This window comes from Chaetodon trifascialis, chromosome 5, assembly GCF_039877785.1.
Source record: "Chaetodon trifascialis isolate fChaTrf1 chromosome 5, fChaTrf1.hap1, whole genome shotgun sequence".
In the NCBI taxonomy this organism is placed as follows: Eukaryota; Metazoa; Chordata; class Actinopteri; order Chaetodontiformes; family Chaetodontidae; genus Chaetodon; species Chaetodon trifascialis.
In genome coordinates, this window is record NC_092060.1 from 20714107 (window position 1) to 20739320 (window position 25214).

Consider the following 25214-nt stretch of genomic DNA (forward strand, 5'->3'; position numbering starts at 1 on the left):
TAAACAATTAAGAATCCAGATTTCATTGGATGAATTCAACTGCAGCAGGAAGTGTGCATCGTCGAACGTCTTCCCAAAGTGGCTTAATACCATTTTGACATGGGAGGAGGAATCATTCAACAACAACAGCAACTGTTGTGTGGAGAGAGCGGGAATCAGACCGTCCAGCTGAGACAGATAGCTGCTCAAGCCGGAGCTAAGTGGCCCTTTAAAACCACTGTTTCCTCCCTGGACTCTAACTCCACTATACAGACATTCTTGAGCAGACTGGAGGGAGTTGTGCCCATATTAGGAACATGTTACCTGATATCTGGCACAAATCGAGCCTGGGGAATGAAACGGCATCAGTCGTGGCTGCGCAGGGTGCGGTTTTCATATGAGTGCCACTCTGCCCCTTTATCGTGGATGGATGAGTGAAATTTGCGAATCGCTTGATTGTTTACAGCAAAAATGGTGGATCAATGTGTGATGCTCTGTAAGAGTGGTGAGTGATGAAATTGGGAGACTAAGATGTAAATAATAGATGAGAAGATGGGCAAGGTGCATATTTTACAAGGTGCCTTAAGATTAAACTTCTTTTAAAAATGAATGAATTCAGTAAATACAGCATGAGAAGGAGGCATTTAGCCATCACCCTCCAGAGAGTTGACCTGCAGCGAGGACGAACACATTAACCGCAGGTCTGCTGTTACTGCATTGAAAAACATGCAGAATTTTAGCTGCAGTTGTCCACTTTAGAGAAGAGTTTCCCGACATTTTAAGCCTGTAAAAACTAAACAGCATCTCAGTGTGAGCCATCATTAACAGGCTGCATATGTCTGAAGGTCGTGAGTGGTTCAACCACGAAGTGTCTTTCTCATTTTGGATTGTTTCTCTTGAACTTTTAAAGGCCTGAAGACAAATAAACCATTTTTTTCGCAGCAGAAACACTGTATATTGTTCCATTGCTCTGTTCCAGCTCATCATCTCGCACATTCATGTTTTGACCCCTTGGTGGGAACCAGTACACAATCCCCCTTCAACCATCCCGCCTCAGTCTAAAGGCGACTTTATCCCTCTGGAATATTGAACAATCTTTAATAGCGTGTAAGCTTGGGCTAACTGCCACATTTCAAGGCTGTGAAGATTATAAACCTGTTCTTAGCATAATGAGAAAATCCCTTCTCAGATTTACTGTACGCAACTCAAGTGAAATCACCGCTGGCACTAATCTTCTTTCATACTTCTTGCGGATGGGATGATCTCCACAGATACATTCTTACATAACGCAGACACCTAATGAAAGAGGAAACGGAGTAAATGAGGAGCCCGTTACAGCGAGAGCTTTAATCAAAAGCACAGGCTTCTGTTTATTGACCGTTGCACGCACATGAACAGGTGAGAGTATATTTACACAGATGTAAACAGTCAGTACCTGCAACATAGAGCACACACACACACACACACACACACACACACACACACACACACACACACACACACACACACACACACACACACACACACACACACACACACACACACACACACACACACACACACACACACACACACACACACACACACACATCTGTACATACTTGCAGGCATGAACACACACGCATTCACACATAGAGAGAATTTGCAGTATAAAGATAGATTGGACTGTCTGAAGACACAAAGCACAGCAGGCCTCTTTGGTCAGCTACTTCCAATGATCAAAGCCAATCACGAGTCACCATTCAGAGAACAAAGATAGAGAGAGAGAGAGAGAGAGAGAGAGAGAGAGACATACTGGCAGAGCAGTAGGCAAACACCAAAACCTATATCAGCTTTTGCAGATTTCATTATTTAATGTGTCAGTTGGAGAACAGTGGCACACAGTTCTGCTTATTTTTTTTTTTTTTTCCATCATCAGCAGATGAATGGTTCATGCTCTGTAGAAGTCATGGCAGCAGCATTCAGACAGCAAGTTGTTGCAAACATACATCAAAGTACCTGAACGGCAACGTGATAAGATGGAAAAGTATGAAAGGACTTTCATCACCTCGACCGCCGCTGCCGCGTCGAACTCATTCTTCACGAATTAACATCAGGGAATCGACTTCTGAAGATTCACTGAACTGACATGAGTTTGCTCCAAAACACAAAAGCTAAATCATGTAAAAGCAGCTGTTAGATAAAACAAACAAACACAGCAAAAAACAGTAACACATTCTGGATGGATGAGTGCAATTTCTTTTGTTTTTTTTAGTTCTCTTTTTTTCACGTCATTGTTTCCCTTCGACAAAATAAAATTCAAGAATAACGACAAATCAGAAGTATAAAAATGTTGGAAAGAGCGAGTCATTTCCTGGACAACGTGGTGTCAAGAGGCATGCCTGATTAAAAAAAAAAACACTCTTTCAATTAGAAGTTCCTGCACAGCAGAAGATAACTGTGGAAGGAGAAGCTATATCTAAAAGCCTGCTCTTCCTCCCACCTCCATATCATCCCCAACACACGAGCACACACACACAAACACCACCCATCCTCCACCTCTTTCCTTCATCATTTATTTCTTTCACTCTTTCTTCATTCTCTTGCATCCCTTTTGCAAACACCCAATTTTTTTTTCCTCTTCGGCTCAAAGAGAGGGTGAACCGCAAAACCGCTGCGTTCGACTAAGTCGCCGTGTTCATGAGTGTTTTCTGGCTGTTGTCCACATCAACAGAGCGTTGCCACGGTGACGTCTTGTCAACACTTCCTGTTAAGCCCGCATTAACAGATGCTGTGCTCCGCCCACGAAGGAGCTCTCTAAAGCTTCCTTCCATCATGAAACACAAGTCGAATGTAACCCATTAATCCACGAGCACGCCGCTAACAGAGCGTATTTTTATGACTTTATGCATCTTAATGTCATTAAACTCCTTTTTTTTAGCCTTTCATGTACAGCAGAGAAAAAAAAAAAAACATCCAGCATATAAACGATTGTTGTTCTAACCTGACAGCTCTCACAGTGATGAACTGCCACAGTGCCGACGTGAGTATCTGCTCATATCAGAGGTGAGCCCATCATCAGGTGGCCTCTCCGGTCTTATTCACTGATTCTATGGATCTCCTTGTAGAAAATGCAGGGCTGCAACAATTAGCTGATTAATCAGTTAGTTGATCAGCAAAACAAAATGAATCAGCAACAATTTTGATTATGTGTGATTATGTCATTTTTTTCAGATTCACTGCGTCCAGCTTCACTGCGGGTGAATGTACCTGACATTTACATATATCAGCTGAATAACTGGGAAACTGTGATCCATGATGGGTATTACTCTCTTTCGTCAGACCGAACGATTAATCCATTACACCAAAAACAGTTGAATCAATAATGAAAGCAATCACTGGCTGCAGCCCGATGCTCATAGCTTGTTTCTCTTGTAATTCACGCATCTATTTTTTCAGGTTCATTCGGCGCTAAAATCTGATGCAAAGTCTCGACATTAATGCACGATTGTAATAGAAAACGTATTCACAAAGCTCGATGTGTACGACAACTGTGATTCAGCTTAGCGTCCTTAAGCTGCAGAAAGAATACAAAACACTTTGAGGTCGTCTGCATTCGGTTTTCACAAAGTGTGGAAATGCAGGACAGGAATGGCACCAAGCGTTCTCCGTCAAAACTCGCCTGGATCTCGTTGTCAGAACAACAGCCCTTCGTTCTGCTGTGAGCGACATCAGCTTCTAAAATAAGGTGTAAAGCCCCTCTCTGTGTCACAGTCAAAGGTCATTGGGAGAGATCCACAGCTTTCACTGCCAGGTTACACTGCATGGCATCACATTGTTACACACTATGTACAGGCGAGAAGCACAAACTCACAGCCCAAACACCCACTGAGTATATTGCTACCTTATGGACAGAGGTGTCTGTTTAGATTTTTTTTTTCTTTCTTACAAAGGAAAACTACAACTGCGCGACCGCCCTTCCTGAACTCCTCCAGTGCGGGCTGCCAGGCTTAAAACTACGATTCCCAGGCACTTGATTGTAACAAAACGTACAGTAAAGTTGTCCACTGGGTCAGCATGCCTCTGGTGCACAGAGAGAAGGCAGCAACATTCAAGGTCAGACCCGAAACACGAAAGCCCTCAACCTCCCACACAAAGAAAACGACAAGCATCCTCAGCATGCATATCAAAGTTATAGTACTCTTGTGATATACTGTACATCGACGTATTATCTAGTGGTTGGTACTTGCATTTACACACTAACACATGCTGCTAGACCTCTGTGCAATGCTACAGTAAGGTGACTGATTTTAAGCTGAAACAACTAAACTGAAAAACAAACAAAGAAAAACCCTGCAAATAAATAAGGATATATTACAATTATGGCAGGCGCCAGAAAGAAGTGGAAAGGAGTGAGAACGAGGTAGAGACAGTGATTTGCCACCAGGGGGAGTGAGAGGAAATGTGTGGGGAGAAAGAAAGTAAGCGGGATGAGAAAATGTGAAAAAGCCGAAGAGTGAGGGACGGAGTGTCGGGTACTGGTCGTTTGCTCGATGGCTCAGGTCAGTCTGAGTCGGACGGTTGTCTGGGTCTGCGCTGACGGACTGTCTTCACATCCGTAAGCGTTGCTGGGGCTCTGTAAAGGGCGGCTCAGAGTCATCCATGGGCAGCACCAGGCGCGTGCCCCTCATCACCAGCTCGTGATCCCCGTACGTCAACTCTCTGTCCAAGTCATCAGAGGTGGCGGCGCCGGCAAAGGCCGGGCCGCCGCTGGTGTGGGCACCTGTGGCGTCTGTGCTGACTGTGATGTCGCCGTAGGTCAGGTTGATGTCACCGTCTGTCAGGATGAGGTCGGAGTCGTCATCCTTCAGCTGGCACTCGTTCTGGTGTCAGGGAAGAGGAATAACCAGAATAAACGCACAAGAAGTGACTCAAATACTCGAAAAGCATAAAGTGTGTGTGCAAAGATGGACGGAGCGTCTTCACGTCCTCCCACTGAAACAAAACCCTCAGCCTCACACTGAACCTCTCGCTTCGTGACTCATCAGAATAACTTTTTTTTTCCCGCCCAGTAATACAGGCTAAAACTTTACAAACACAGTTCAGCCAAAAATAGCTCCTGTATGAAAAAGCGTCTGACCTCATAGGCCTGAGGGCTGGTGAGGAAGCGGGCGAGGGGGCCGCAGCAGGGAGGCAGCGTGGCTGTGAGAGGGGGGCCGCTGTGAGTCAGGATGGGCTTCAGGTAGCTGGAGAGGGGGCTCGAGTCAAGGACACCATAACACAGAAAACAAGCGCTAACAGAGAGAAAGAGAGGTTAGACACAAAGATAACTAAAGTCTGATTAACGAGTGTTAAATAAGTGCATTAAAATAAAAAGTCTGGCTTTCTTATTCAAGTCAAAAAGGCAAAATGATCGACATTTTACTTAAAATACATCAAACTACAAAGCCAATAAAAGGGACCATTTGTCTTCAAGTGTACACGGTGCTCCCTCTGCTGTCTGATGCTGAAGCCGTCGTCACCGCTCAGCTGTTTGATGCCACCTGTGACTGTGTGGTGATTCCTGCTTTTGGTGTCAGAGCTGCAGAACTCTATAAAGATGAGTCATTTTGCTATTTTTGACACTGACAGAAACTAATCTTTTGTTTGCTGAAGGATACTTGTGGTCGAAGTTGTACCAAATTCTGAAAAGCCAGGCGCTTTCTTGTTTGGTGCTTCTTCTCTCTGAGCCTTCAGCGATGCTCATCTGTCCAAACAGAGAAAATGTGGTTCAGGTGTTTTCTTACAGTCATTGTTATCACATCACAGTAATAAGCATTTCACAGGGGCCACACTTACAGAGTTATCTTGATCGGAGTCCACTCCCACGCTGTTAAAAGGAGCAAAAACACATGTAAGCTGCAGTTATTAACTGTCAGAGCAGAACTGTGCTGTGAAGCATGTTTCCCTTGTTTGGCAAGTTCCTGAGCAGCAGGTTCCAAGTAAAGGTGGGTGTGCTGTATATAAACAGCCTCAAGCACTCACCAGAGCAGGGACAAAGGTTGTGATGAATGTTTTAATCTGATAGGAGGACCAGATGAGTTTAACACAAAGTCTGGACAGTCAGAAAAATCCAAATTCTCTGACACTCCTCACATTATCTGAAGTACATTGACGTGTGAAACCCCTCCAGCGTTAAAATTCAGTTTGAGGATGGATTGGACAGGTGAAGGAGAGGCGTACCGTATGCGCTGGCAGGACAGCATCTGGGTGGTGCCACCGCCACAAATCCAAACGGTGAAGAAGACCACGAGCAGAGTGGTGGAAAACATCATCTGACGGGCGTACGTCGCCGTGTCCCTGATGGACAGGGCAAAGGTCATCGCGCCTCGCAGTCCTGAAGAGTAAAGCACGGAGCGTTATACAAAAAAACGAGCGTGCAAACTGCTACATATGACAAACAAGGTCACAACATCAAAAACGGCAACAAAGACAATATATTTAATGTTTGACCTCATCAGCTTCGTTGATTTTTGTAAATATCTGCTTAATCTCAATTGAATGCCAGAAAACAAGTTTGGACAGGGTCAATAAAAGGCTGGGAAACACCTGTTTGGATCATTCCACAGGTAAACAGGTTCACTGGTAACAGGTGATAGTGTCATGACTGGGTCTGAAAGGGGCATCCTGGAAAGGCTCAGCTGTTCACGAGCGAGGATGGAGCGAGGTTCACCACTTTGTGAACACATGACTGTATAAAGGATGATACTACAGGGAGTCAGGAACACAGTCTGTCTGCAAACGACTGCATTCTGTTTAACCTTTGTTTTACACAGCGTCCCAGCTTCTTTGGAACCCGGCTTGTTTTCAGAGGCCTAAAAGTCTGAATTCTTTGCAAAGCCTTAATCTCAGCTCAGAGGCATGTGCGGTGGCACAGTGATACACTCACCGGCAAACATCATCATGTGCTGGAAGTTGGATCTGATCTTGTTGCGTCGCCCCAGATTAAGAAGGAATGAGAGCGGGTAGATGTTTGCAGCTCTTCCCAGGAACACGGCCACCTGAGCAGGAACGAGGTCAAGGAGACGACAACAAAACAAAGAGCCTCACTCTGGTCCAAGCCTGCTTACGGCCCCTTTAATTCAATTACCATTTGCGTCTTTGTGGTTAGTCGTAACACTGTGGCAGCTTTGTCCTCTGGCGACTGAAAAAGGCTCAGATTAGTGTTGATTCAATATTCCTACGCTGACACCAACACGTGCGTGAAAATATGTAGTTTCTTATGCAAAAGATACAAAAGCCCCAACGATGAACATGGGGTTAAAGACATGGTTCTGGAAGGTGAAGAGGGTCAGACCCATGTAGGAGAAAATGAAGTTCTCGGCCAGGAAGTTTAGCAGTTCAAAGAGCTGCAACACAAGAGGAGCAACACAACGTGCTTTAGATAACAGCAACCTCAGTGGATGGACGATGTTATAACCATGTTCAGTCAGAGCTCATAGTAACAGGCAAATTACAGACTTATCGCATCAGTTCTTGACCGATGAAACAATAAATGTCAGCATACTGTGCTTCAACAGACATAAACACATCACTATTGCACCATTAGATCACTGAAAACTCCACACAAGCTCATACTTTAAGCACACTGAAAAAGAGCAGAAAGAGCAGTGTTGTGGTCGTAGTCCAGGTCTGACCTGCTTGGTCCTGTCCTGCGAGTCAGGAGACAGGTTGTTGAAGGTGTAGTGGGCCTGAGTGATTCCACAGAACAGCACTGCGACCACACCTGCAACACAGCACGAGGGACGGAGATACAGAAGAGCCAGGCGATCAGTAAACGCTGATTATTAACAATAACACAAAGCTTAATGACACTTTTAAAGCACAAGCGGACAGCGCTAAATACACGTGTAGAGGACCACCAAAATGTACTGTTCACGTGTCTTTTCTAGCATTAAGTCCTGATCCTTCCCAGACAAAGCGGTAACAGGAAACTACATCATCAGTTCAGGATGTGGTGCTTGTTTTGGTGACAGATGATTTTAGTTCCTAAAACGTTCGTGTTTTCTTAGCGAGCCTGTGCCAAACAAATCCAGCGCTGGACTGACGACAGACTGGTGTAATTACTGTGCACTTTCAGAGGAAGTGATGTCGGCAGTGACTAATCTGCACAGGCTGTGGTCATCTGGACACCGCGGAGACACACGACAGACACAGGTGTGAACGTCTCGGCTGTCCGCTTGTGTTCAGATCACCGAAACGCATTTTAAACCCATGTGGAAACAGGGTCCAAGAGATTTAACGTCTTGCTCAAGGAGACCTCTGCAAGGCGGATGCTAGTTGGCATGAGTGTGTGTGGACATTAGTCATGTTGTGGGGACTCGCCCTCCTTATAAGGACAATGTAGGCCCCCATAATTTAAATCACTAACTTTTAGGGTGAAGACTTGGGTTAAGGTTAGGTTTAGGATAATTAATGTAAGTCAGTGTGTGTGTGTGTGTGTGTGTGTGTGTGTGTGTGTGTGTGTGTGTGTGTGTGTGTGTGTTTGTGTGTGTGTGTGTGTGAGTGTGTGTTACCTGTGAAGCCACAGGCCTCAGCCAGCAGGAACGTGCTCCAGGACATGAGGAAGAACAGAGCCGTCTCCAACAGCTGGAAGTCCCTCAGCTTCGTGAACTTGGTCACGTGCAGACGACAGTCAAAGAGTTTAACAAGACACTCAGACGCTGCACGACGGATTCACGCTAAACCTTCATCTATTATTCATGACATCTGAGAGAAGGCAGGTGAATCTGAAGAAAGTCTGCCGCTGGGTGGGAAGATTTCATGTGTTTCCGAAGTGTTTCAAGGCCAGTTTTAAATGGACTCACAGCTCCTCATGGAGCCGTCGCCTGTAATTCAACATGCTGTCATCTGTTTTAAGAAAATCCTTCAAACAAGAAAAATATGCTGTCACCAGTTCCATTACTTCTTAATTATATCTTACTTTTTTCCCATTATTTTGACAAAAAACAAGGCAGCACCACCCAACATCAGTCCAACTGCTCAAGGTACTTTTTGCAATGTAGTAATTTTACCTCATTAATCAAACAGAAACACAACTATTGATACTATTAACAAGTGAATAGCCTTTGCTTTGCTGGTTAAACACTGCATTCTTAGTCTTACGTCTTAAAAATTGCTATTTTTCTCACATAAATAAATAGATAATTGGACGACAGAAAGGATATGAGAGCGGTGACGACTCCGGTGGCCACTCCGAGAGCAAAGGAGCCGCTGAAAACTCCGAGGAAAACCCCAAAAGACTTCAGCATCGCCATGACCTCGAAGGTGTGACTGTTGTCTCCTTGTGGCTGGTACGCTACTATAGACCTGATTTAACGCAAAGCGCAAACATTTAATGGCAACTACGTACGCAGAGTGTACAGAGAGCGTAAATCAGAGCAACACATAAACTCACATTAAAGCCTGCTGACAGGAAGTGTAGCAGCAGTTGTATAATATGATCTGACTGCGTAACCTCTGCTGTAAATCGTCCTCTTACTGGCAAATATTTGGTCAAACACTGCACATTCCAGCACTTTAGCGTGTAAAGGAAACATTTCACAGCAAAAACTCTCACAATGCAGAGTAAAGTAAATGCCAGAGGGCTGGAACAAAGGAGACGTCAGTGTTAATACTCAACTCGTGACCAAGAGGCTCGTTTAAAAGTTTACTGACGTGATACTGCCGTGTGGAATTAAGTACAGATAGGTAATTTATCCTTTAGACTGCGTATATGCAGGTAAGTTTCCACTGAGGTGAAACTTTGCCGTAAATCAGGTGCAAAGGTGAAACAATAGAGAGTAAAAAACACTAAATATTATGCTGCTGAATGGAGATTTGTTGTCTGCAGGTAGAGCATTTAAGTCCTAATAAGGACATTTTCATATTTAAGTCTGCTTTGAAGGAAAAATAAAATGTAATGAAAATGTTTTCAGTGTGTCAAAGCAACACAGCGAACCTGTTGATACATGTGTGTCGCAGCTGACATGCACTGCCTGTTACTGTCCTGTATGTTTTTTATGAAGGATAAAAAAATTGTCAGCTTTGTGTCACCTGGTGGTCGAGCATCGGAGCGGCCGAGTGAAGCACACAGGCTCAAAAAGCTTCTGAAAATTAGATTTTGTCTGGGCTGAGAGGGATTTTATCACAGAAGATTTATTTAAAATTTAGCAGGCTGGTTGTCAGTCAGAGAAAGCAATTATGAAAAAATCATTTTTCAAATATTCTGCTGAGGTACTTTTGCGATAAAACGTGATGAAAGTGATATTCAGCCTGTCACAGCCGCACGCTCACAAAACAAATCACCAGGCGTTTGGTCTATAGGAGATGCTGGCGTCCTGCCCTCGCCCGGCTTTAGTGTATAAAGATCTTCAGAAAGATAACAGGAATGCATTTTCAGCTGGCTCACAGTATCAAAAAGAGAAAGCAGAGTAGGTGGTTGAATAGGTGGAGAAACAAATGGCCAGTGATTTGTCACATTTGTCTCAAGGCACTGCAAAGGCACACAATGCCATGCTCTACTTAGTGCACCCGTTCAATGGGCTGGTCAGAGGCTCTCCGCAGGCACCGGCCACTCCGCTGAGCCTGCTATTATAACTTACAATTCTGTGGAAATAACGGCAGTTTCATGTAGAGGAGGAGAAAAACTGAGCGTCAGCGAAGAGGCCGCCTCGTGTTCAGCGCGGCGCTAATGAGAAGCAGACGGGTTAGTTAAAAGGTCACAGGCCGGTCGAAACAAACGCATGAATTTAGCCATTACTCTTTATAAAGCAGCAGCTTAGCGGCTCTGTGCTAATTCACGACAGGTCGAGGAGACGGACGACTTACGAGGAGAGGACCACTGCCACCGCATCGTTGAGCACGCTCTCTCCAAACAGCAAAGCATACAGATCCACGTCGACCTGCAGCTCGTTGAAGATGGCCAGGACGGTCACTGTGGACGGAGACAAAGACAATAAGTACCTCTGACACTCCCTGCGTGTCACAACTGACCGAAACAATGAGCAGAGCAAGATGGAAGCAGGTGTCAAGAGCTGTGTTTCAGTTCCATACTATGTACTAATACTGTAATGTATGTGTTAGTGAGTGGCCACTTTATTAGGTACACCTGTAGAATCTAATGCTACTCCATGCAACAGTGTACAGGTGTACTAATAAAGTGGCCAATGAGCATACACTCAGCTGATTCGCAGAAGTAGGAAATATTGCAAGACTTGCACCAACGGATGTTAAACAAACTGCAATTTTAGAATTTAAAATTACAGGAAATTTAAAGCTTGGTTTTTTTCAAAGGATTTCTTAAACTGTTTTTGTGTTTTCAGAGCTTTTTTCTTCTCCAAACCTCTTGACTTATTATCATGATGTGTTGCATTACTATCTCTTCCCTCTCAGTGGGACTTTGGGAAGTGAAAAGAACAGAACTGAACAAAGGCGACAGGCATGACGGCGTTTCTGAATTCTTCCGTTTTCATTTGTTTTCAACTTAAATGAACCTTGACCTCAGTTACTCTGAGTCTGCTGCACACAAATTTGATAAATCTTCATTGTTACGATGAAATGTTTGTGCCAGTGTCCTGTTTCCTGCGAGCTTTGAACAACTGAAGAGATAAAAGTGAAGGCGGTTTATACTTAACCTGTACTGCAGGGGGGACTACGTACCAGGGTCTGTGGCCGAGACGATGGCTCCAAAGAAGAGACAGTCAGTGAAGAAGAAGTCTCCGCCCAGTTGTCCCACCTGCTTCATCAGCATCACACAGCCGTACATCAGCAGCCTGATGGGGGACAGTGGGGGGGGGGGGGGGGGGGGGGGGGGTGTTTCACACATCATCATCATAGACAACACTGACTTAACTGCCATAACACCACAACTAACACACTTACATATGATACTTTTTTTATATATAGATATATTTTTAGTAATATTCTCACCCAATGACAAAACAGGAAATAACTGTCCCCAGAAAGGCGTAAGCCAGGATGGATCCCATGTTACGGAAAAAGTGTCTCTGGAAGACAGAACAGTTCGAACACATCAGCATCTGCACTGTGACGTCATTCATCTCTAAAGACGGATGAAGGAATAAGTGGATTTTAGCATTTCACGCCGAAAAGACGAGTCAAAGGAAGTTTTCACATGAGAGTGAATTATTACTGTACCCTCTTCAAGCTGTAGCCAGCGTGGAAAATGATCGGCGGGAGGAGAATATTGAAGAACACTTCGGGGTCAAAGGTCACCTGAGTCACACACACACACACACACACACATATAAAAAACAGTTGTTTTGATGGACACATCTGGGCTGTTGCATATAAGATAATAAATGAATTTATCATAAATGACACATCTGGGACAGCGTGAAGCGGCCTCCAGTACCATCAAGAAAACGTAGTTATAACAGTAAAATGACAGGATGGGAAATGGGGACAGCTTCTGCACCCAGAGACAAACATATTCACAGTTTTTTAGCTGTAAATCTACATCAGCGCTTTATCAACAGTCGTCTGCATGTGATTTTGTTGTGAGACAAGTCCGAGTCAGAAGACAGAAGCCACAGATGGAAAGATTGCAGCCTCTGTGGCATTTTGGTGACTTGTTGCTTGTTTTTTGGTATGAATTCATCGGCACATGACCACAGAGTAATAGTTATGGCTCAAATAAGCTCAAGTGAGCCTCAGGCAAAGGGCAACTGTCTGCTGTCTTTCATTGATTGCAGCCTTCTGCCACTGATTTTACCAGAAGTAATGAGCCTTTTTTCAACCTTTGGCCCCTTTTATCTGCTTTAGACTGCATGACTCAACCGTTCTTCAATAACAGAAGATTATACTATATATATTTAATATATTTGATGTGGAGAATGCAGAATTGGTGACACAGCACCCACTAATATTTTTCATTCAGGATGCAACTAATGAATATTTCCACCATGTCATCAAGGATTCATTCATTCATTCATTCATTCATTCATTCATTCATTCATTCATTCATCCATCAACTAAGTGATTCAGTTGCATATTATTCAGATGCAACAAGGACAATAAACTTCTACATGACACATTACAGCTTCTTGTCCTTCCTGCCTGACAGCAACATGGTGGCCGGTACCTTTCGCAGCATCTCATTATCCTGCACGTCGTCCACCTCGGTGGCGCTGATCTCTCCTTTCAGAGTATACTCGTAGAATTTACCGCTGACGTTGACCAGCAGCGTGGCGGGGCTGGCGTTGACAGGGCAGCTCAGCGTGATGTTGCTGATGTCCCGAGGAACGTGGATGCCGTAGCGCAACACCACGCCAACGAGTAGGCCTGGGAAGAGAGGCAAGACGAACAGGACACAGAGGGCAGAGTTGATTAATGTTGCAACAAGGGGGCCAAAAATCAATGAAGAGCTGTCACCAGAGGATCTGTTGGATTATTCTGTGGAAAAGAAACTGAGAGATGGAGAGAAAAAGTCACAAAGCCAGAACAAATGGTGTGAAAGACTTCAGTTGATTGCCCTGTCAGACACATCAGGAATACTACAGTGTGCCTTTGGGTGTTAAAGGCACTGCACCTGCAGCCGGGAGGAAGCGGAGCCGAGCTATGCTTGGAATTACATGACATCACCAAGCACTTATCAAGGCGATAAAAAGGAAGGTGACACCTGAACAGGTGTGACAAAACTAACCAGGAAGTGCAGGATGAGTCAATCAAGCACAGTGTGCAAGCACGAGTAGCCCCTCGAAGGAGTGATTTAACTTTTCAGGCGCTTTCACTTTTCAAGCAGGAAAAGCTGCGACTGGTACCGATGGCTCCTGCATGCCAAGCCAGTGAGCCAACATTTTAAATGGAGTCCGTTATTAAAAAAGGCTGCATGAGTCAAAACTCCTATGAATGTGCTGGAGTTTCAGTAATTTCTGAAACATGTCATTGCAATGTTGCAAGGTGCAGTGTCAGTCAATCACAGCCTGCTCTAATTCAAGCACATCCATTCTTGGCCTTAGAGAAGTGAGAGTGTGGAGAAGTGAGATTTTGGGCTGGGTCTTTCATGCTACAGTAGTTCCCTCCGGGGCCCACAAACATTTACCTGCTTGGATGTTATAAACTAAGCAGGGTGCGGACAAGGTGCTTAAACAGTCTTAAATAAGCTTGTTACCGTACAGCGTCGACCTGCTGCCCACATGTGCTAAAATGCTTCGTAATTTACTGGCAGAAGAGGGAAGTGTGAAGCCTCATAGTGCCACGCACTCATTTCAGATCTAATCCCGAGTACACACGATTAAAGTCACCGATGACGCCTCTCAGTCACGCTGGAGCATCTCACCATAAATCATCGCCAGTCCAGTCTCGTGCAGGAACCTGAAGCGCCGGTGTTTGAACAACCAGATGGTCAGGATGGTGAGGGTGAGGAGCAGGATGAAGATGAGCAGGTCTGCGCTGTCCTGCCTGTGGCTCTCCTCTGCCCTTTTCTCCGTAACGATGTTCTCCATGGCACTGTCCTCCTGAGGTGATGATGCTCGGCAAACACAGATGCACACAGACAGGCTCACTAGCACGAGCAGCCACAGCGTCCTCGTTGCCCTCCAGGCACTGTTGACAGTCACTTTAAACACCATTTCGGCTGTTCAGCGGTCAAATACTGTAATGTCGTCGTGGATAACAGCAAACTTTGGGCAAATATTACCCACGGACCGGGGGGAGTACAGAGCAGAAAGACGACAGCAACAGAAGAGTCGATTCCGGCCCGGAAGTGAAAACTAATTTTTCCAGAAAGTGTACAATGTTTATTTCGATGTAAAAGCACCCCTGGAGGATGTTGATAATTTAAATACACCACAATACACAAACCTTAACGTGGTGTGTTATGTGTAATCTATACGATTTGTAAATTAACAAAAAATATTGGTTTTGTTCATTATCACGGTGTATTTCCATAGTTGATTATAGTACTTATCACCATGGACTCTTATTGTGAAATTCACAATTTCCATCACTCTGAACAGGAAGTAAGATGAAAAGAAAGATAATTTCTTATCTATTTCGGTTCTGTAAATAACTTTGTCTTTGTGCGAGATTATAATTTAATGATTGATACAAACTGATTTCAAAGATTCTTATATTGCTCTTTTCTTATGGAGCGTTTTTTGTAATAACGGTTTGTTTCACTAACTATGCAAAAACAGCTAAATACAAATTACATTTTTTGCTAAAAAGGTGATGTTTGAGAATCACCTTTTTCTCCGTGTAACAAGTCTCGCGAGATAAAATAAGACACGGGAACTAAGGTGACGTTCGCATAAGTCGCAAAGTATGTTTTTATATTGGGCAAAATTCATATGAATTACGTTGTTCCGTTAGTCAGTGTGCAAAAAACATCATATGTGTTACCGGATTTGTAAACAGTTCTCTACGGTATAACATATTAATGGGCTCTGTGGCAACTGGATGCTGGAATGAGAGATTCACAATTTCCGAGGAGACCGTGAATGTAGCAAACTTACGTACTCGCCATTCGCGTCTTCGCCTCGGCTAGAGATGTGTGTACATCACGTAGCTGCGCTGTGCTGATTTAATCAAGATCAGCATATTTAATTTACCCTGTTGTGTGTTATTTTTAATATGTCAACACATTAGTGCAGCCGCGCCGTCCAAATTATTAAAACGAAGATGACGTCTAAACTGAAAGGTATGTCAATAGTCTGTGTCATTATTTTAGCCGAACGCTAAGTACTAAGCTAGCGATTGCTAGCTCTGGCTGTCTTTTGTAAACATGCCGCCTCAGCTCGTGCAATTTGTGTGGTAATGAATTAATTCTGATAAAAAAAATATTAAATGGAGAGGATTTTGTTGCTGCAAGATGGGAACAACAGTGTTGTAGCTGTTTTATTAGGGCTATCGGCAGCATTGTACGCAGTTTGCTGTAACTGTGCTACATTAGCTTAGCGTTAGCATTACTCTAAAATATGGGTAAACTTACCCAGCTGGTCCTTGTTTACACACTTGATTTACCAAGAAGATGTCCGATAGACGTAGACACTAATAAGTATGCAGTATCAACGCTGAATAGAAGTATTAGGATACAGGTTGCAAAAAATGTGAAGCAATTAAAATGTGCAAGAAGCTTATAAATAAAATCGTAGCCTGGGAAGGCAAACGCCGCTGCGTGTTTGTGGTGTGTTGTTTACACTGAAGTTTCATGAATACTGTACATTACAAGCAACAAGGAGGCTATTCTGCCATTTGTTCATGATGATGTTTTTTGACTCTAGCTGGGAAGGTCGGCTCCAAGAACAAGGAGGATGCGCCTTATGAGTTGGAGAGCCAGTTTGTCCTGAGGCTTCCTACGGTGAGACAGTTACACACGCCAAAACCGACTGCATATCTATGACATTCAATGTGACCTTTTGCTGAAAATGATGTGGATGTTTTCTCTTACAGGAGTACGCCTCGACAGTAAGAAGGATCGCCCAGTCCAGCAGTATGAACATGAAAGACAGACTCACCATTGAGTTGCACCGTGAGCTTGTTTTATTAGTAGTCTTAGTGCTCAATTATTAATTCTAAATATTGTATTTAGAACAGCACAAAGACAATATATTTAATTTTTGACCTCACCAACTTAATTGTTTTTTGTAAATATATGCTTATTCTGAATTTGATGCAGCAACATGTTTCAAACAAGTTTGGACAGGAGCAACTAAAGACTGGGAAAGATGTGGAATATTCCAAAAACACCTGTTTGGAACATTCCACAGGTAAACAGGTTCATTTATCATGATTGGGTATGAAAGGGGCATCCTGGAAAGGCTCAGTCGTTCAAAAGCGAGGATGGAGCGAGGTTCACCCCTTTGTGAAAAACTGTTTGCAAATAGTCCAACAGTTTGAGAACAAAGTGTCTCATTGCACAGTTGCACGAAATTTACTCATTTCACCATCTACAATCCATAATATCATTAAAAACTCAGAGAATCAGGAGAAATCTCTGCACATAAGGGGCAAACCTGAAAGCCAACACTGAATGCCCTTGACCTTCGATCCCTCAGGTGGCACTGCTTTAAAATATTCATGACTGTATAAAAGATATTACTGCATGGGCTCAGGAAAAGTAAACACAGTTCATTGCTGCATCAGCAAATGCAAGTTAAGGCTCCACCATGCATGAAGTCACATATCAACTTCCAGATCTGCTGACTTCTCTTGGCACAAGCTCCCCTGAGATTGGCTGACACAAATTAGAAAAGTGTGCTGTGGCCTGACGAGTCCACTTTTCAAACTGTTTTTGGAAATCATGGATGTCATGTCCGACGGGCTAAAAAGGAAAATGACAATCCAAATTGTGACCAGTGCAAACTTCAAAAGCCAGCCTCTGTGATTGTATGGAGGTGTGTCAGTGGCCAGGGCAACTTACAGTGCATTTCTTAACCGCAGGTGCATGGTTTTGGAGCAATCCAGCGCTTGTTAACAGTTGTAAACATGTCCTGCCCCTGTCTTTACTTTTTGCGAACATGTTGAGGCATCAAATTCAGAATGAGTGTATATTGACAAAAAAAACAATAAAATTTATGAGTTTGAACATTAAATAACTTTCAGTCAGTCACTCTCACTTTAAAGATTTCAAGTTATCCATTTGAAATCAGTCCAGAATTGTTAAACTTGTTATATGTAAATTATTTCTGCAGTGAAACTAAAATGTTCAGTGTCATAATTACGGATGCACTGACCTATTGTATCTTTCTAGTAGCACTACTGACCTATTTCCGTTCACAAACACTAGAATCTGATACTCTAATGAATTTGATCCTATTGATTTGATTTTTATCTTCAGTTTTGTTGGAATACGTTATTAACTACAAATGCCAGTTTGACAACAAATTCTAGTCTTATGGCCTTAACTAATAAATAAACTTGTACGTCGAAAGACACGTTTTGCACCTGCATGTGTACTCTGTTTTTCAGTGTAACAGTGGCTGCAGCGTCCTAGCAGAAATGGTTACCTCTGTCTCACAAACATGTCAATATAATCAATCCTGTTGTCGCTCTTATTTGTAGCTGATGGTCGTCATGGCATAGTGAGAGTAGACCGCGTCCCTTTGGCCTGCAAGCTGGTGGATCTGCCCTGTATGATTGAGTCTCTGAAAACGGTGGACAAGAAGACATTTTACAAGACTGCTGACGTCTGCCAGGTAAAGCACTGCAGTGGCGTTAAATTTAGGACTGGTTGTCCACGTTTAGGATTGCATATTTTAACATTTACATTAACATTTAAAACAGAGATATTGTCTCCTCTTCTTGTTCTTTATAATGCTTTAGTACAACAACATTAGTCAGCAGAACTCAGAGTGATTTACCATTCATTTTTGGCTTGCGTGGGTTAGATGCTGGTGTGTACACTAGATGGAGACCTTTACCCTCCTTTAGAGGAGCCAACTGGCACCGACCCCAAGAGCAAGAAGAAGGACAAAGACAAGGACAAGAAATTCATTTGGAACCACGGCAGTAAGTAGACTGATACCTACACAAATCAGTTTTTTGAGCTGCGAGTGCTGAAAACTTGAGCAGTTCAGCTATTCAGGAAGCCCTCCACAGCCGATTGAGCCATTTTGACTCCACTAATCCTGCTGTTCTGGTCCCCAGTCACCTGCCCTCTGAAGAACACGCGCAAGAGAAGATTTCGGAAGACAGCGAAAAAGAAGGTTTTGACATTTTCATTTCGCCCTCAGCGCTCCCCTCCCCTTTTCCAATCCATCTCTTTAGCATCCTGTCTGATGATCCATCGCTTTCCTAGGCTCTTTTCCAACAAGACATTTACATTTCATAAAATGGGAACTGTGGTGAAAGTGAAAACTAAGATTTACATATAAATAAAGCCTTTCCATCTTAGTTTGCCCCAAAGGCATGCAAGAAAGCAATTTCACTATTGCTTTGATCAGAGTGAAAGCGACTGTGCTTGAGCACTACACTTCTACTTTGTCTTCAGAATAAATCTTCCTGAAGATGCAGAGCTGAGCCATATTGATTTGGCCCCTTCTGTTTTTAATCGCTAATGTGCTTCCTGGCATGCAGCCAGCTGCTACCTTTGTATGCATGCGTGCGTGCGTGCGTGTGTGTGTGTGTGAGAGAGAGAGAGAGAGAGAGAGAGACACACACACAGAGAGATGCTGCTAACGCTACATGTTACCCAATTTCTTTGTTTGTCTTGCAGTACATTGAATCTCCTGATGTGGAGAAGGAGGTGAAGAGATTGCTAAGCACAGACGCTGAGGCTGTCAGCGTCCGTATCCTTTAAGACACCAACAGCAGTTCTGTACGTCCATTTTGAAAACCCTAAAAAGCTAATTAACCCGTTGTTTAACCAAGCAAAACGACACGATAACGGCAAGCAGCAGTGTGTAATGTAGAATCAGATGGAAAGCTAACGCAGAGCCGTGACTTTAGCTTTTAAGAAGCATAAAATAGTTTGTGTTCTTTTGTCTTTTCAGGACAAACGTAACCTTGCTTCCATCTCACATCCAGGTTGATCTAACATCCCAGCGGGTGTCCGGACTCACCTGACTTGACTCTGTCTAATGTCTTTCTGAGAGAGATGCACTTTACAAGGAGGCTATTAGTGCTCTAATGAAACTCTAAACTTGCCTGACAGAATAAGAGCACAGCAGGGCTGTTTTGAGTGGCTACTTGCTGTGTGTTAATTGAGATGGACCGTTCATTATCATTGCTTAGTTGGTCACAGTGAAGCTAGGTTCTAATTATAGTCGTAGCGGTTGCATGCAGCAGCAGACGTACACATGACACACTAATGAAGGTTTAAGTTCCTGTGGCGTATCATCTGGTTTTCAGTTTTGAAGTCTACTTCAAAGAAGAGTTCTGATTAGTGTAGAGCTACAGACGGTACAGTATGTGGACCTTAACCCATCACGTTCAGGGTGGGAAATCATAGCAGAGGATGAGTCCAAGGAAGCAGATCAGCACGGCTCTCTGGCCAACCTGGACTCCTCACCTGGCACCTCGGGACACAAGATGGGTCATGGGTCCTCTGGTAAGTGACATCATGAGGAATAAGATGTGGTGGGCTTCATGAGCATGCTGGTTCCTTTTCTGTGCTAAAGCAGCAAAAGGGGCATCTACTGTTATCTGGACCACATAGAAAAACAAAGCGATCAAGCCAAATTGATGTTTTTGGGGCCGATACAGATATTTGAGAGTTCAGAAATGTGATCACATAACAAACATTTTCTCTGATGTCCCTCAGATTTGTGAGGAATATAACCAAGATAGGCACTAAATGGGACATTTAAAAAATAGACTTGTCATTGCTCTCCAGTGGAAAAACAATGTCACTGAGACTCGTATCATCAGCATTTCTGTGATGGGATATCTGCTTCTGGTCTGGCGTTGAAATGGCACAGACAGCTCTTGTGTTTGACCTGACTTTCATACAGTCATTTCTTTGATACTCTCCTCTCCGCACCACCAGAGGTTTCCCTCTTCATTTTCAGCATGCACACCACCCTCGTCCTTCTTGATAGCCTCTGCCCCGGTGGTTTAAAATGGAAATAGAGCGCACCCAAGCATTAGTTCCTCTTTGGCCTCAAGATTATTTTTGCCTGTAGACTCACCAGAGGACCGTCCTGGCCACCAGCGCACAGTGCGACTGTGCTGGCACTTAAAGGTGCTGTGTGAGTGGCATGACTGACACTTGAAAAAAAGAGGTAGCACAGTGTAACAGAGGTTTCTAGAGCAGAAGATGTGAATATACAGCCAAGTGCTCGAGAGCACGTCTGTGTTTGTTATGTAAGACAAACTGTTCACTGCGTTGTAAGTAAGTAGGCTTCACATTAATCATACCTGGTTTGTGTCACACTAGACTGAATCCCCAGCATCTTCTGATTTTCATTAGCCTATAGTCACTGTGACCTAAATCAAACCCAAGCAAGTGTTTGATGTGTCCATGTTAATAACGCTAATGTGCACTTCCGCATGGCCAGCCCAGCGTGACGAGCTGAGGGAGATCTTCAACGACATCAGCAGCTCCAGCGAGGACGAGGAGGACGAAGGGGACCGGCACGAGGACGAGGACCTGAACATCATGGACACGGAGGATGATCTGGTCCGACAGCTCCAAGACAAACTCAACGAGTCGGATTCTGCACAGCATGAAAGCAACAGAAACAACCAGATAGGTGAGGGGATGTCAGGGTTTCTGCACAGGCCTGGAAACCTGTAAGAAATCCACACAAACACACAGAGTGAGGATCAATGGTGATTGAGCTGAATGGAAAAAAATATGTAATTATGGTTTTTATGTTCCCAGAAGAGCCAAAGCAATTTAATCAAGTAATCGTTTCTGTCCGGGTTTTGGACTGTTGGTGGGACGGGACGAGCAATTTCACGAAATCACTTTTTTCACTATTTTCTGTCCTTTTATAGACTCAACAATGGATCGACTCATTGGAATTCATGACATTAATGACAATAATTGTTAGTTGCAGCGGCTCTGACATGCTGTCACATTCGTTGTTGTCAAAATATAGTTTACATCACCTCCCAAATTGTTTCAAGATCTGAAATCTCGCTCTGAATAAGGTGCTGGAATATTGTGTGAGAAATTCATGTAGAGGGCTGTACGGTGGCACAGCAGGTAGTGCGCGTGCCTCACAGCAACAAGGTTGCCGGTTCGATTCCCGGGTCGGGCCTTTCTGTGTGAAGTTTGCATGTTCTTCCCGTGCATGCGTGGGTTCTCTCTGGGCACTCCGGCTTCCTCCCACAGACCAAAAACATGCTCATTAGGTTAATTGGTGACTGTAAAATTGCCCCTAGGTGTGAGTGTGGATGGTTGTGTGTTTGTGCCCTGAGATCGACTGGCGACCGGTTCAGGGTGTACCCCGCCTCTCGCCTGTTTACGGCTGGGATAGGCTCCAGCCCCCCCGCAACACCGAAAGGGATATGCGGTATAGAAAATGGATGGATGGAAATTCATGTAGAAACTCCTTTGATATGTGACCCATAGATGAATGTCCATATGGTGGCAGATGCATATTTATGTACATCTGTTCTTAAATTGAACATGTGTGCATGTGAAAGCTGTTCTGGAAAGTGTGTGTGTGTGCGTGTGCGTGTGCGTGTACTTAGGTGGATGAAGTAAATGCAGCATCAGAATTATGCAATCCCTTGTGCTGTGCTTGCAACTTGGATTTACACCTCAGTGCGAGTGCTGGCGCTTCCAGCTGACATACGATCTTTAATTTTTCAGTCGGGGCCGAGAACTCGCACAGTCCAACTTTAAATTAAACCAACTCCCCTCGTGCACTTGTCAAAGCAGAGGTCAGAAATAACCTTAACAAGGTGTCTGGACATCTAATCAGAGCTGAGTTTTCTAGGTCAGACGTCACGCACACACGCTCAAATGAGTAGCCCTGCTTTGACTTAAACACATGTGCTGCGCCCTCGCCCACAGAGATGCACAATCCTGACAGCTCTGCTCCTCAGCTAACCAGCCTGACAGGTGTTGTGGCTCAGCGTTCGGCTCAGACAGCTGTCCAGCCTGACAGCTCAATGCCTCCTTATCTACATACGCGGAGCTGTCAGTCAGTAACGTTACTGGTCAGCTCCATTGTAGCAGCCCAGCAGAGCTAATGCAGATGTGTCGGAGTCTGGCTGTGCATGTTTGTGGCAGCGCTGCTAAGTTGTATTGAATGGGTCTGCAGGGATGGTGCATATTAGATGGGCTGTATGAGAGGATTGTGATTCAGTAGGAGGGGAAGCATGTGATGGATACACTTAGTTTGGAAGATAGTTGATGGTTAGGGAGCCGCAGGTTGTTTCGAAGTACTATCACTTTGGCCGGATTTAATGAGAACCCTCTGAGGATCCCAGAGCAGACTGATTTAGTTCTGTCTTTTAGTGCTTCGGCCTGCTGGCTCATGTCCTTTTAAATGGATTTGTTGTTCCCATTAACCGCAATTTATCAGACTCAAATGGAGGCTTCCTTGTGTTTCAGCGAGCGAAGGTTCATATATTGTCCTCGGCTCTCAAATGACGTCACGATCATCGAATCTCTCCAACTTTTTTCTGTTTGTTCTTCACTGCACACGAAAGCAGAAGCGTAAATGGAGTTTGTGTTATTACGAGTCGTAACGTGTGAACCTCCTGCTCTTTCCTGCAGTGATGGAGTATCAGGTGCAGATCAACAGCGTCAAGTCCAAGCTCCAGGAAACCCGCGCCCGCAAGAAACAGCAGGAGGAGCTCATCATGAAAGTGGAAAACCAGGCCCTCAAAGTAAACAGTGCACACACTTTTTTCCACAGTCATTCAGAAACTAGGTCTGCATGCACAGAAACATAAACAGGAACGTGCAGATGAGCTGCAGGCAGAAGTTCTCTCAACAGCAATGATGAAGACGGCTGATTACACACTGTTTGAGGCCATTATTTAGTTGTTTTTTTCATGTTTTTAAAGGTTTAAATATTGCATTTCTCCCATCAGCTCTTTACAAAATAAGCATTGTTTGGGCATGAAAATTCATTGTCCTGCCGAGCGCTCTTTAGCTGAGCCTTTACAATGAGTGAAACATGAGCAGACGTGGCCCTTTTTACGTTGCCATTTCGAGCTCTCATTGCCCGGTGTTTTGGGACCGTCAAAGGCCCATCTCCAGTCGTTATTATCACAGTCGCAGGGAAAAGGTCAGCTGTCTCTGACTGGCGTTCCAAGTGGCCTTTCTGTCAGAGAGGAGAGAGTGACATGAGCAGCTCAGGCAGACACACATTTAAAGCCATCACAATTTAATGAGGCTCAGCATGTCGACTCCAACAGATCTCGTTTGTGTCTCTACCCTCTCACAGAACCGCTTCCAAGCTTTGCTGGATGAGATTATTCAGCAGGAGGAGCGGGAGATGGAGCAGGTAAGGAGGATCAGTGCTTGGTTTGAGCTTTCAGCACTTTGCATGAATTTATCTTGTATGAATGTCAAATAGCCATGTTAGCAGACGGCGTTGTGCTTGCTGCCTTTTTTAAACCTAGTTTTCTTGCCTAATAGCAAAGTTCAAATTCCATCATGGGAAATTGAATTTGTCAGCAGCTACTAGTGGAGTCCTTTTTGCAGCTATGGCACATAGAGGCCACCCACTGTTTAGGGTCGTTGTTTGTATTGACAAATGAGGGCAGCAAATTAATGTGAAAAGACATGTTAATCATCATCCACTTACCCTGCAATTACACCCCGGGGCTGTCGGGCATCAATCACGCCTTCTATTTTCTGCTCCAACAGCTGGCCTCCCTGCAGGATCAGCTGGACTCTCTGATCGAGAAGTGACCACCAGGGGGCAGCCTCACGTCATCCTCTGCCACACATTAAACACACGAGAAGAGGAGGAGGAAGAGGAGTCTTCATCCAGGGAGGAGGGAGTCTTTATTAGCTGACTTGCTGTGTCATTCCTTTCAGTTTGTCATTTTCATACATTATGCATACAGGATATCGATTTCTGTATTAGCAGTCAAGGTTTTTCATTAAGTTGACAAAATTTGTTGTTAGTTACTGTATGATTAAAGTAATTGATCGGCTTCAGAGGTGACTATTATGTCTGTTTTGCTTGTCAGCCAATTTTTACCGTCTTTGTATTTCATTATCTGTATGAAGAATAAATTACAGCAATGCACAAGTGTCCAAGAAATGGAAACCGACTGTTTTATTGCATTTGGGCGGAGATTTCCACAAGTGGGCAGTTTGATGTTGCTCATTAACGTCCTTTTTCTGTGGGTGGATCAACCAACTTCCTCTGTGTGTTGAAGACACTGAAAGGGAAGTTTGAGCATCTTTACCTTCTGTAATGTGACATACTTCTACATGAAGCTGGAGATGTGACACTGTAGAGGATTGTTGGCCTCTGCACACACCTCCCTCCCTCGTTAGACCAGGAAGAAGAGGAGGAGGAGGAGGTGGCGACTATGGGTTAACTAAACAAATTAGACCTCAACCACATTCTTAGTTTTACAGCTGTACCAGCTGAAATCCACACACACATCTTACTATATTGCTCTGCTGTAACCCCGCTAGCCAACAGTCGTGTGTGGTGTTATATGATGGGTGGGGTTAGCTTGTCACCCCAAATCACATTTGATTGGATAAACTTATGTAACCGCCCCTGAGTTCAGGATGAGTCATCAGAAATATTTTTAGGTTTTACAGGGAGAGAAAAGAGGCATTTTGATATAAAAAAAAAAAACTGTGTGAAAGATGTTTGGAATATAACGAGATGATGAATAAT

General features: G+C 44.0%; 2 protein-coding genes across 3 annotated transcripts; one reads left to right on the forward strand and one right to left on the reverse strand.

Annotated features, from left to right (window-relative positions):
- Positions 1-1774: 1774 nt before the first annotated feature.
- slc9a6a (solute carrier family 9 member A6a) lies at positions 1775-14706 on the reverse strand. 2 transcript variants are annotated; one of them, XM_070962567.1, is made up of 16 exons: positions 14279-14706; positions 13082-13281; positions 12136-12213; positions 11908-11984; positions 11638-11750; positions 10807-10912; positions 9165-9306; positions 8514-8619; positions 7635-7723; positions 7233-7346; positions 6887-6998; positions 6181-6334; positions 5797-5827; positions 5619-5704; positions 5099-5204; positions 1775-4841 (listed from the first exon to the last, which is right to left on the reverse strand). In XM_070962567.1, exons 1-16 carry the CDS (start codon positions 14568-14570, stop codon positions 4569-4571), a joined length of 2079 nt encoding a protein of 692 aa, XP_070818668.1. In that variant the 5' UTR covers positions 14571-14706; the 3' UTR covers positions 1775-4568. The 2 variants fall into 2 exon arrangements, with proteins under 2 accessions (XP_070818668.1, XP_070818669.1); XM_070962568.1 differs by having other exon boundaries at positions 8514-8614; positions 9160-9306; positions 14279-14684.
- A 245-nt stretch (positions 14707-14951) lies between these two features.
- Positions 14952-24623, forward strand: taf7 (TAF7 RNA polymerase II, TATA box binding protein (TBP)-associated factor). The gene is made up of 12 exons (XM_070963264.1): positions 14952-15640; positions 16224-16300; positions 16393-16471; positions 18004-18137; positions 18330-18450; positions 18589-18647; positions 19157-19229; positions 19877-19990; positions 20940-21134; positions 23117-23229; positions 23793-23852; positions 24218-24623. Exons 1-12 carry the CDS (start codon positions 15622-15624, stop codon positions 24260-24262), a joined length of 1089 nt encoding a protein of 362 aa, XP_070819365.1. The 5' UTR covers positions 14952-15621; the 3' UTR covers positions 24263-24623.
- The last annotated feature ends 591 nt before the right edge of the window (positions 24624-25214 follow it).

Bases quoted from the DNA above. Each gene is read 5' to 3' on its own strand.
- slc9a6a (XM_070962567.1), bottom strand. From the start codon at position 14,570: ATGGTGTTTAAAGTGACTGTCAACAGTGCCTGGAGGGCAACGAGGACG. The intron at 11,985-12,135 runs GTACAGTAATAA...TCTGTCTTCCAG, and splicing joins CTGGCTACAGCTTGAAGAGG to AGACACTTTTTCCGTAACAT. The intron at 10,913-11,637 runs GTACGTAGTCCC...CTCCGTCCACAG, and splicing joins CGTCTCGGCCACAGACCCTG to TGACCGTCCTGGCCATCTTC.
- taf7 (XM_070963264.1), top strand. The intron at 19,230-19,876 runs GTATCCTTTAAG...CATCACGTTCAG, and splicing joins CGCTGAGGCTGTCAGCGTCC to GGTGGGAAATCATAGCAGAG. The intron at 21,135-23,116 runs GTGAGGGGATGT...TCTTTCCTGCAG, and splicing joins CAACAGAAACAACCAGATAG to TGATGGAGTATCAGGTGCAG.